Consider the following 12871-nt stretch of genomic DNA (forward strand, 5'->3'; position numbering starts at 1 on the left):
ATATATACAAGACATTAGAAGTCAAAGATATTATCAAGGTACAAAGCCAAAACTTATGCTCAAGCATCACATGCTTGCACATATCACATATGCTCAAGCATCACATATGCTCACGCATCACATGTGCTCATGCATCACATATGCTCGCGCGTATCACATGCTCACGCATCATATATGCTTATGCATATCACATCGTGCGTGGCGCATCCGCGCGCGGCGCATATCACATGCTCGCGCATCATACATGCCCACCCATGCGCGTGGGGCATCCGCGCGTGACGCGTATTACATGCTTGTGCGTATCACATCTGCGCGTGAGAATAAAGAGAAGACCTCGCGCATCCTCAGGATGGGCGCATATCACACGTGCACATAATCAACCTCGTCCTTATCCAAATCAGAATTGGGGCAACCTTGATTGTGCACGTCAGACAACCTTCCAGAAGGCATCTTTTTAAGGAATAAGGATATGCTGATGTTGACAGCTGCTAAATGAAAGGTGGACAGCTCAGCATGACTCATGGGTTACCACGTGATCATAACCAATGAAAAAGCACCAGGTGTCTCCAGGGACACGTGGCGCAAATCGATTGGAGGAGGCCAACAAAACCCTAATTTGGTCTCAGCTCAATCAGTGGAAACCCTAGCACTATAAATACATCATAACGTACACAGTTACAGACACATTGATTCACATTGAAGCATATTCAATCACACAATCATACAGAGTAACATACAGTATTCAGCATTTTAAGCAATACTTCCCAAAATTCCCTTACTCTCACATTATCATCTTCTCCTACATATACTTATTCTCACGCCGGAGGGTTACCCCAAAGAGGACCCCTCTGTCCCTTTCTGAGGGGTAAGTAACGGCGCTGTTCATTTTGTAGGTGGAAGAACACAGATCCAGAAGAACCATCGGTGAAATAGTATAATCACACCCGAGGAAAGTAGATCTGCTACCAGTGAGTAGATCCACGTTTCTTCAACGGGTAAATAACTTTTGATAGTATATGTAACGGGTAAATTTCAAAAGAGTGAGTGCGGCTTGGCCTCACCACCTTTAGTGGGTCAGCATGTTGTGACAAAACACCACACTTGATGTGAAATTTCATGATATTTGTGTCTGTTCATGAATACGAATTTTGTATTAAGTTCTTGACTTCACGATAAACAAATAAAAAATCAACTTTACTTAAGGAAGCATAAATATATTCGTATCCAATCACCAGGTTTACGTGGCCGACTTTGTGATTCTCTGTTTGGGAAAATTCAAAGATGTTCCAAACATACCTAAATTCCCTGTCGGAAAAGACTCAAACATTTACCAAGGGAAAGCAATGCACTCCATGGAATACGCGGCCATGGAACATGACAAGGCTGCCTCATTTGTGAAAGGGAGAAATGTTGTTGTCGTGGGGTTCGGGAAAACAGGACTCGATATTTCAAGGGAATGTGCATCTGTCAATGGTTAGTTGCATATGATCATTCATTGTAATACATAGGCAGCCTTCCTTACCTATCCTGTGTTAATTTTCAGGCCCGGAACATCCGTGTACCATAGTGTATCGGCGTGATCATTGGAAACTACCGGACTGGGCTCCATGGGGAATCCCGTTGACTTATTTATACTTGAATCGCTTCTCCGAGCTTTTAGTTCATAAACCCGGAGAAGGTTTTATGCTTAATATGTTAGCTACGTTACTTTCACCTCTGGTAAGCCCTTTGACAACTTCAATAAGTTTAATTTGAAGTGTTAAGCATAGTTATTAATTCGTTTACTCAGGGCCGGTCCTAAGGGGAGGCTGGGTGGTCGGCGGCCACAGGCCCGACGCCCCAATAGCGCCCGAATTTTTTTCTAAAATTTATATGCATTTTTATTAAAACAATATGTATATTTAGTGTTTAAAATCAATTACATAACTACTAGCTTGATGTAATGCAAAGGGGTATTACTCCCAACTAAAAGGTTATGGGTTCTAGTCTCATTTAAGACACCTTCAATCATATTTTTATACAAAAGTTTTTTACACAACCTAATTATAACCACTTAAGCTTTTATCAAAATTAAATTGTTTAAACCCAACATATTACTCCTTTTACTTAAGGCAAAAAAAAAAAATTCGTCTTCAACCCAAAATTTTTTTTGCTTTCTCGAAGACAACCCTGTGTTAGTTATGAACTTTTCTTTTAAAATGTGTACATACTTTAAAAGAATTTAATTATATGTGGCTATGACTATGAAAAACATTCACAAACGGGATTATCGCACTCAAGTGCGAGACCTCCAACCACTTTTTAACTTTTTGTTTTTAAAGCTTTTTTAAAAGAGTGTTAATGGAAAGATATTTACTATATATGTGTTGTTTGAAAACTATTTATTAAAATAGTGTTTCTATAGCTTTTTTTTTTTTCACTTTATCCTTTTATTTTAAAGTAATAAAGTTAATTTAAATCTAAAACACATAATATTTTGTATGATTATGCACATCTTTGAAAACTCATACAATATTTAAAAATAAAACCTAAAATAGCTAGTATACATGGGGTATTATATGAATACTGATTTCATTATTGATTATGTCACAAATATATTATTTAGAAAGAACATATTGTTTAGAAAGTGAAACGGATTTATCAATTAAAACTTTTTGGCAACAAATAATTATGGAACACGCCTATTTGTTATATACAATATATATATTTTTAATAATTCATCGATTATAAGTTTTTAAATTATAATCTTAAGACCTAGGAATAATAATTTATTTAATTATAAGTTCTTTAAAACAACTTGAGTGTGCAATTTTTTACAATTCATCTCATAATTTATAATGCATGCTAGTTTAATATATTTAAGAAAAACTTAGTTTGGTGTTTACTAATTGAATGTTGTGTAGTATCTGAATTCTGACCGAGATCACCTTAAACGTTGGCTGTAGTGAAGTAATTAAAAGAACATTTTGTAAATGTTCTTAATTCTTTTTATGTTCTTCAACTTTATAAATGCAAGAAAGTTTTTGAAAAACACTATTTGATAGTTTTTTTTCTTTTAAAAAATATTTCTTAGGAAAACAGGTACGGTTTCTTTTTATAAAACTATATAAAAAAATTTATTTTATGTGTCATGAAAAACGATTTTTAAAACATTTTCCTATTCAAATATATTTAAAAAAATCATCACACAAAGTTTTTTAATTTAATTTTTTCTGAAAAAACATTTTGAAAATGAAAAGTAATTGTTTTATCTAATAAAATATTCTGGTGAAAAAAAATGTTAAAATCACTATTTTGGTAAATAACTTTCAAACAACGCCTATTTAGTAAATACTTTTTTACCAACACTCTTTCTGAAAAAAAAGACTGTTTTTATATTTATAGTTTTCAGTTAATGCTTAATTTAACTTCTTTTTTTATTAAAATTTAATATGTAACAGTTTTTAAGAATCTAGCTAGACAGATTTGTTTTTTTTTTCCTCAACAATTTATAGTTTGTTGAAAACCGAGTTATATTCAAAGTAAGGTACATATGCTTTGGATTTGAAGTTATTATTTTGAACACAACTCAGTATTTTGATACAATTTATTATATCAAAACATATACAAATAAATAAATAAATAAAACAAGTCTTTATATTTAGATTATTTTTAAAAAAATATTTTAGATATCTACCAATTCTAATAAGGTAAAATAAATGGGGACACTTGTCATGTTTTGGTTAATTCTCACAATTTTTTCTCTTCAAAACTAATATACTCTAATATATGTAATAATCAATAATTATTCACTTTCCTTTTACACTATATTTATATAATATCTATATATTTTATAAATATAAATATTAACATATTATTTTACTATATATTTTAAAATACTTGGTGAATTCCAAAAAATTAACAACAAATCATGTATTCTCAAATGAAAATTGTTTTGGGTTTCTTGTGAAAGTTAAATTTGATTTTATGGGTCATAAGTTGGTAAATAGATTGCTTGGTACAAGTTAACTACATTTAGGTTAAAATACGGGCCAAAAATAAAATTTTTGAGTATTTTTAAAAGTTTGATAATGCAAAATAGATTTATCGTCAAATTTGTTATGGGTTCAAAGTGTTGACTTTAAAATGTCAAAAGTATGAAAGTTAGAATTTTAAACATGATTCGGGTTTCAAGTTTATTTTTAAGGGCATTTTTGAAATAATTAAAAGGTTCGGGATTTGGCAAATTGACTATTTTTCTCTCAACTATTAAAATTTAAGAAAAGATTGCGAACACTTTCGATATGGCACTCCCATGCCTATCTATGCTTCTAACTTTTATCAAATTTGAAATATTTATGTCAACATTAATTTTTTCTTCAATGGTGATCAGAACGTTGTATGGGAAGCATGCCATGCAAAACTATGCTTAAATGAAACAAAATATTCACAAAATTGAATGGGTTAACATGTTATTTTTTGTGTTGTCATTATGACAAAGTCGAGAAGCCCTCTGAAACTTATTAAAATCTTTTTTATGGTATAGCTCAGAAAAGCATAGTTGTTGAAGAACATCCATTGCTACAATTTAATATCATGCTTTCCTTTGATGGGTGGTAAATTGATAAATATATCAATACAAATAATGCCTCTTTTGTATTTAGGCTGAGTGGTTAGAACTATTATCGCATGAGAAGTCTTATTTTCAAAATTAGTTCATAACCAAAATTCTTTCAATTATACATATATGACACCGAGAATGAATTTTTCAATAGAAAGATGCATTCTCGGGTACGATTTTACACGGACATTTTTTTTATTAAGTCCATTTCAAAAAATCATTTGTGATACAAATAAAAGTAATTTATGTACACATTGTATAGATATATGGATAGATGTAATACATTTTTTTTCATATACGCTACGTAATTATTTGTTTTACTTATAATTTGAATTATCCCGTGTGTAACACGGGCTCTAAAACTAGTTATATATATTTGATAAAAGAAACTAAACTAATGTTAAATGAAACTTTAAAATAAATTAGAAGGCAAGTGTGTCCGGTAACTCCATTTGTAGAATCTTTTAAAAACCACACTCTTATAATCATACTTTTACAAATATATATACTCATTTCAAAAAGATGAATAAATAAGAATTAGCAGTTCGTGTAACGATCACGTTGATCTAATAGCGTTGGGGAGTCTCAAAGTTCGTGGAAAGCTACATAAAGAATAAACTTCCTCTGGCCAAGTTCGACATGGTGCCACACCATAGCTTCTCGAAAGACGAAGACACCCGCTCTAGTTTGATTTTATACATGCCGAATCCCAACAACTTCTTTGATGCACTTGAGGAAAAAAGCATCCAGTTGAAGAAATCCCAAAGTTTTAGCTTTTATGAAAAAGGGATTTGCATCGATGAGGATAACACGCATATAGAAGCAGAAATTGTTATTTTTGCTACAGGATTCAAAGGTGAAGAAAAACTCACAAAAATATTTGAATCTTCAATATTTGGTCACTTCATCTCAGGCTCGTCGCGAGTCCCTCTTTATAGGTTAGTCGAGCACATTATATATAGTTTTGGATAAATATGATAATCAATCATGGATATTAAGAAGGTTGTTTAACACATACCCTCCCCCTCTACTTTTATTTGTTGCACATCTTTATTCAAATTTCCACATCGGTAATATTCATTTTACTACTTGTTTTAAATCCTTATTTGATATTTTTAATGAAGTACGATAAAAACTTACCGGGTGTGGTATGTTCACCCATCCCTATATTAAAATTTGACTACTAATTGATACTGCTATTAGGGAATGCATTCATCCACGGATACCACAAGCCGCTGTAATTGGATTCTCTGAAAGTCTTTCCAATATGTATATCTCAGAGATGAGGGCTAAATGGGTGGCAACGCTACTTGAAGGTGTGTTTAAGCTACCGAGTGTTAACGAGATGGAGAAGGATATTGCAAGATGGGATGAATACATGAAACAATCAACGGGAGAATACCATTATCGTTCGTCAATCGGTGCTTTGGAAATTTGGTATAATGACCAATTATGCAAAGATATGGGCATGAAACGGCTGAGAAAAAATGGACCCTTTGCTAATGTTTTTGAACCTCATGGTCCCACGGACTACGTCAAAACCTAAACCAAATCCATTTTATGTAACTACGTTTCGAAAAGTCAACTGATCTATTAAAAACCTATATATAAGTCGTGTGCAACCATGTCTTTTGTGTTTGTAATGTGTATTTGTTGGTTATTATATGATTTACCATTGATACATTATTGTATTGTTGGTTTTCTACAGTAGGTGTCTTATCATGAAATTTAATTATTGGAGGGTATCTACTCTATGATAACTTTCTTAATTGTTTTCAAACCGAATTATGATACTATTGACTAACCTAATTAGGTGCCAATAATTCTCTAAACTATGCCATAGACACCCCCTAGAAGTTCTAACAATTACTAAATGAAGCTCGTGACTAGAGTGCTAACAAGGACCAGATAACGGTCAAGAATTAGTTGATCCCTTAATTCACATAAAGTTAGTGTTGTAGACAATACTAACAGCGCTCAAATCATGAAGGCCCAGTGACGAATCTCGAAGAAAAGTTGAGAGGTAACGCTAGCTAAAAATTTTTTGTTTAGGAGTCGTCGATAAATAAATTGAAGAAAAAAATTATATTAAAAATACACTTCGCTATAAAAGTTAAGAGGTAGCCCGGACCTACGCCCGATCCACCCTTGCATGAAGCAAATCCTAATTTGATTAACTCATGACTTAGAAATTCCAGATCATGAATAAACTAACAAGCAAACCTAAATTAACCAAACAATGACAATGATGAATTCTAACACTCACAATGATCTTTCCAAACTTATTGCAGATGAATGCATCACCTATCTAATTTATCTCATCAACAAATGTAGCAGGTACCATTCCTAATCTCTTATAGAACCCAGAAAACGGAAGCTCTATTTTATTTAGAAACGTAAAGATAGTTGGCCTGATTCGAGATTGGTTAGTCTCCGGTTAGCCAATTCGAGATGGCAATTCTCCAAAATACAAGGTTAACAAACCCCAATATTTTTAATATATAAAACATGGATATCCATAAACTAATACATGAACATATAAATAGGCCTAGCTACATTAATAATGTTGCGGTTACTTAGACCCTTTAGCATCCCATCCATTTATCTCCCTTGAACTCTTCAACTTCCTTGAAGCTGGCCCTAATGCCTACCCGTATAGAATATGGGTTCGTATCAATCACATACCTTAAAAGAGTCAAAAATCAAAAGCTGAACAACCCAAGAATAAGTCTATCAATACATAAAGGCAAGCATAATCATCAAAAGACAATCAAATCAGAATTTATTGCAATCACCATCTTTTTACTATTTCTAGAATTACCAATGGGATTTTCTACAGCCACCCCCCCTTTTGCTAAAACATCCGACCAATACGCCCCGTATAGCTCTATACGGGGCGTATTGGTTGTTTTTTCTAGAAAAAACCATCAATTTTGTCTTATTATGTTTTTTTTATCTTATTATCAGAAGGGGCGTATAGCCTTATACGCAGCCTCTGATATATATTTTTTAATTTATTATTTGTTATTATTATTATTATTTATTGTTTTTATTAATAATCTGGGTTCTAAACATCCGTTTGGATTGATTCCAGCGACATTAAGTTCGTTTTTACTTATATTATCATATATCAAAGTTTCAAGTTCTAAAATGCCGTTGGAATCGATCCAAACGGATGTTTAGAACTCCGGTTATGTTAAATTAAACGTTTAAGTGAGCTGGTACTGACCAGAATCTGAACAGCGAATCGGAAGTCAGGTTTTGGTCAGTAGCCTTAAATGAATTAATGTTATTATTGTCACCAAATAGTGTCACGTGTGTTTGAACAATCTATACGTCACACTCGGGCGTTTTCGCTTAAGCCGGGGTGTTACAAGAGTATAGACCCACACTCGCGATCAAGGGACAGGTCTTGGCAGATTTTGTTACGGAGGTGGCGACAGACAAAATCCAGGAATTCCTGTATGAGCAACAACCCCCGACCCCGACAGATGAAAGTCAGAAATGGACCCTATTCACAGACGGGGCATCCAGCGGGGAAGGCTTAGGCGTAGGCCTAAAGTTAATCAATTCGGATGGCCAAGAGTTTACTTATGCCATCAAACTAAACTTCAAGAGTACAAACAACGAAGCAGAATATGAGGCATTCTTAGCCGGTCTGCGGATCGCAAAGAAACTCGGTGTCAAGTTCTTGGAGGCTCGGGTAGATTCTATGCTCATAGCGGGCCAAGTCTCAGGAACGTATGAGGCAAAAAATGACACAATGGCCTCATATTTATCCCAAGCTAAAGACCTCATGCAGAAATTCACCTCCTGCGAGGTTGTTCACATAAAGATAAGCGAGAATCGGCCCGCGGATGCATTGAGAAAACTAGCGTCCACAAGCTTTGAACACATGGGAAGAGACGTCAGAATCGAGGTTCTGGACACTCCATCCGTCCCTCAGCACCAGGTCTTGGTCATCCAAACTGGAGCAAATATCTGGATGACACCCATCATGAGTTACCAATCTTCCGGTACTTTACCGGAAGACAAGGCAGAAGCATGGAAGATCCGCCACAAGGCATTGTGGTATCAAGTCCATGATGACGTGTTATTTCGAAAATCATTCCTCGGCCCGTTACTCAGATGTGTAGACGTGGAAGAGTCCAACTATGTGATCCGATAAATCCACGAGGACATCTACGGTTTACATGCGGGGCCAAGGATGGTGGTAGCTAAGATAATGAACGCTGGATATTACTGGCCAGGTATGCATATGGATGCAATCAAGGAAATCCGGAAATGCGAAGCTTGTCAGAGCATGCACGACAAACTCTGCGACCACAAAACAACCTCGTCCCAGTAACTTCAGCATGACCTTTCCAGAAATGGGCCATTGATATTATGGGACCGTTTCTGTAAGCACCCGGGTGGGTGAAATTCTTGTTGGTAGCGATAGACTACTTCACAAAGTGGGTTGAGGCCAAACCATTGGCTCACATCACGACAGCAAACGCCAAGAAATTCCTGTGGGAATACATCATTTGTCGTTTTGGCCTCACCCAGACACTGGTTAGTGATAATGGTACTTAGTTTGCTGATAAGAGTCTCTAGGAATGGTTGTCGGAACTACACATCAATCAGGTGTTCACTTCAGTGGCTCACCCACAAGCCAATGGGCAAGTGGAACGAGCCAATCAAAGCATTAGAGAAGGCATCAAGGCGCGATTGGGAACCAAGCGAACGGGGTGGGTGGATGAATTGCCTCATGTACTATGGGCGCATAGAAATAGCAAGAAAATCAGCAACTCTGAAACCCCGTTCAGCCTAACATACGACACAGAAGCAATAATCCCCGCCTAAATTGGTATCCCATCCGCGAGGATACTCTTGGTTGATGATAATGAGAAAAAACTCCGGTTGAACTTAGATCTCCTGGAGGAAAGAAGAGAGTTGGCGGCCATACGCGAAAGCAAATACAAAAGCCAACTCCAGAAATACTACGACGCGCGGGTCAAAATTTGTGAATACAACAAGGGAGACTACGTTTTCCGAAATAACGAGACATCAAACGCCAAGTCGCCCGGAAAGTTAGCCCCCACATGGGAGGGCCCATATGAAATTGATGAAGCGCCGAGAAAAGGTGCATACAAGTTAAAGAAATTAGATGGCACTTCAGTCCCCAGAACCTGGAATGTCGTGCAACTTAGGCGATGTTATATTTAACTATTTTTTTGGCCTGCGTGCCTTTTTGCGGGCCTGCGTGCCACGAATTTCGGTCTGCGTACCAAGTATTTTCTCTTTTATCAAAGAATTGATGTTAATACAAATACAGTTAACGCCTAGTTCAATTTTTATCTTTAGTTTCTGTGAGGACAGGCCTGCGAGCCAATAATAATCCTAATCCTATATTTTGTAACACACATTTATATTGTAAACATACAAGACGAAATGTAAACCTCATGTCATATATACAGCCAAAAAAGGGATTACATAAACAAGAAGACAAATATACAACAAAAACTACTCTTCATCCCGAAGATAATTACGTAGCTGCTGGACGCCATCCGCCCTTCAGCGAAATCTTGGATAGCGTCCTGGATGGGAAAATGCAAGTCATCAAAGGCATCCATTTGGGCATCATATTTCTCATCCACATCCACAGCATAAAGCTCAAAGTCTTCCAAGGAGCGACCTCCCGAACAAAGGTTACCCCCTCCTGGAAACCTGCCTTACGCCCTGAGTCACTTGACGCGCGAAGAAGTTCAGCAAGGCAGTCTCCTAAAATTGATCCTCCATGAATGTGGGAGATAACCCGTGTCAACAAAACAGTGGATCAAGGTATAATTCACAGATGAACAATTGAGATGGAACCCTTACCTTGGGAAGGCCTTCCTTTATTAACCAAGCCCGATTAGAGGAAGCCTATTCAGCATCTAACTTCAATGCGCCATGCTCACCAACAAAGCGAGTGATTTCTTTGATCAGATCTTCAATCTTTCGGTCCTTCTCAGCAGAAGCAGCACGAAGCGTGCCGATGACTTCCTCTTGGGCAGTGAGGCGGGCCTCCAGAGCCTGCTTCGCCTCTTCCGCCTTGGGAAGTTCAGCGTCGCGGATACGGGCATGAGCGCGTGCGGCTTCAACAGTAGCATTTTGTCACCGACACGCCTTTTCCCAATCCTTAGCTGCGGAGGCCTGACAGTGCTTCTCCTGCTCCAAAGCCTATTCAGAATCTCTGAAATTCCACCTTAAGGTGTTAGCTTCGAGACGGTATTTTTCCTTCTCGGCCCGTAGCTCTTCTAGGAGATCACCTTGAACGCCCCAGTTCCGGCCCATAAAGTTCCAGTCCCGGTATATTTCTTGGGCTGTCGAGACCAGGTTGGCCAAATGATATATATAGGAGTCGAGACCAGGTTGGCTAAATGATATATATAAGAGTTCCCAAGAGACACCCGGGCACAGTTATGTTGGAACTTGTGTTCCGCAGGAGGCACACCCTCGTGAAAGAACTCAAAACATACTTCCCCGTATGAAAACCGGGAAGGAGTTAGGTTCCATTCTGGAACATGACGTGTGGCACCTCCCTACAAAACACGAGCCCTTCCTCTTCTTCCAAAGAGCGAGGAGGTGGTGGAGGCCCAGACGATTGACCCGCCGGCTCATCGATTCCTTGAGTAATTGGCGGGGACAGTGGTAATGATTCTGACGAAGGCAGTTCCCATGCAATGGAGCGGGCTACACCCGCCTTGGATTCCCCCTTGTCAGCAGCAGATAATCTGCTAGGGTCACTTTTAGCGGGAGGAGTATCCAAGAGAATAACATTGTCTACAAAAAGCGGATCACAAAGTCAGTATACCGAAAGAATATGAACAACTCTATGAAAGGTATCTGGCGTGCTCTGCATACGGACTAAACTCGGTCACGTAGGCGAATCCTCTTCGCACTTGGAGGAGAAGGAGGAGGGGAGAGGTTCACACCTTGACTTTCACAAGCAACCGTTTCAGGGACCCCGCTGGAAGAAGCTTCCTTCCTCTTGTGACCAAAAGCTGCACCATAATTACATCCATAAGGGGATAGATTACAAAAAAGACAAGTGTCGAAACATGTTACCTGTCGCATACAAACCCTCAGAAACCACAGGTTCCCGACGGGTCTTCTGAGGAAATAAAAAGTGATCTTTGGTCTTGTCAAGGATTGGGAGATCCCTCTTATCTTGGGCAACAAGCTGCATCGTCTCGGGCACTTCATTAATCAAGACGGACAGTAGAAGCCCTTCAGCTGCATAAAAAGCCAATCTAAGATCCTCAAATAAATACTCGAGAAATATAAACATACTTACACCCATTTGGCTTCCGGAAGTACGACACCTTATCTGGGAACGGCCACAAACGACTCATTCCAGCCTTCACAAGGGTAGCTTCACGGATGAGGCGCATTAGGGTCGCGGTCTGGGTTAGTTGGTGATACCACTCATGTCTCTCCGGGTGGTCGACGTGGGGCAGACCAAGCAGTGGTTGATCCGCTGACCGCCAGTACACATATAGCGGATTGCCTCCTCCTGGACCCAGAAAAACTTACTCGCCCATTGAGGATCAGTAAGAGGAGAATCAACTGCAACTGCCTTCCTATCCGTTGGCAGGAAAATGTATCGTCCATTTTTAAAATGCATATGGTAAAAGACAGCAAATTTTTCAATGGTCGAAACGATGTCACGCGCCCGACAGTAAAACTCAAAATGCCGCATACGCATCATAGCTGACGCATGAAGCTGAGAAACATGTAGCATGTTACCAGTGATGAGTTTACCCAGAAACCGGGTGACCGGAAGTCGGAACTTCCCAGAACTAAAAAATTCAGCATAAAGAGCCATTTTCCCCACCGGAGGGCTACTGGTCGTCGGGCCGGGAACTGGAAATTCTGGCTCCCATTCAGAAGCAATGCCATAGGCATTGATTACAGCCAGAAACTCCCGTTCATTCCAATAGACGGTGATATGATTGATAGTTTTGAAGAACCGGTCTCGAAGACATCATATAATCTGCTAAAATCGATTGCAACGAGCTATAGTTGCTAGTGGAAAATAAGCTGCAGAAATGGAGGTTCACGAAATGAGAACGATGATAATCCCAGAAATCCAATGAACGAAAAGTAATTTCTCAAGAATGATAGAGAAGACAGTGAAAGCCGATGGATATTTATACTTCGCATTTAATGTGGTGTACAGTGGAAATAACTATTGGCCAATCAGGTTATGACACGTCAAGCGGGAGATCAAAGGTCCAAAATTCA

General features: G+C 38.0%; 1 protein-coding gene across 1 annotated transcript; it reads left to right on the forward strand.

Annotated features, from left to right (window-relative positions):
- Positions 1 to 1064: 1064 nt before the first annotated feature.
- Positions 1065 to 6156, forward strand: LOC143604607 (putative flavin-containing monooxygenase 1). The gene is made up of 4 exons (XM_077081031.1): positions 1065 to 1473; positions 1544 to 1719; positions 5174 to 5538; positions 5804 to 6156. The coding sequence occupies exons 1-4, from the start codon at positions 1344 to 1346 to the stop codon at positions 6144 to 6146; spliced, it is 1014 nt and encodes a 337-aa protein (XP_076937146.1). The 5' UTR covers positions 1065 to 1343; the 3' UTR covers positions 6147 to 6156.
- Positions 6157 to 12871: the final 6715 nt, after the last annotated feature.

This window comes from Bidens hawaiensis, unplaced genomic scaffold, assembly GCF_021521415.1.
Source record: "Bidens hawaiensis isolate Kalapana, Puna unplaced genomic scaffold, B.hawaiensis_p1.1 tig00065970_1, whole genome shotgun sequence".
Classification (NCBI taxonomy): Eukaryota; Viridiplantae; Streptophyta; class Magnoliopsida; order Asterales; family Asteraceae; genus Bidens; species Bidens hawaiensis.

What these genes read in the sequence shown, in the direction of transcription:
- LOC143604607 (XM_077081031.1), top strand. Translation starts at nt 1,344, where the DNA reads ATGCACTCCATGGAATACGCGGCCATGGAACATGACAAGGCTGCCTCA. An exon ending in GGAATGTGCATCTGTCAATG is followed by an intron (nt 1,474 to 1,543) that starts GTTAGTTGCATA and finishes GTTAATTTTCAG; the next exon opens with GCCCGGAACATCCGTGTACC. An exon ending in TCGCGAGTCCCTCTTTATAG is followed by an intron (nt 5,539 to 5,803) that starts GTTAGTCGAGCA and finishes TACTGCTATTAG; the next exon opens with GGAATGCATTCATCCACGGA.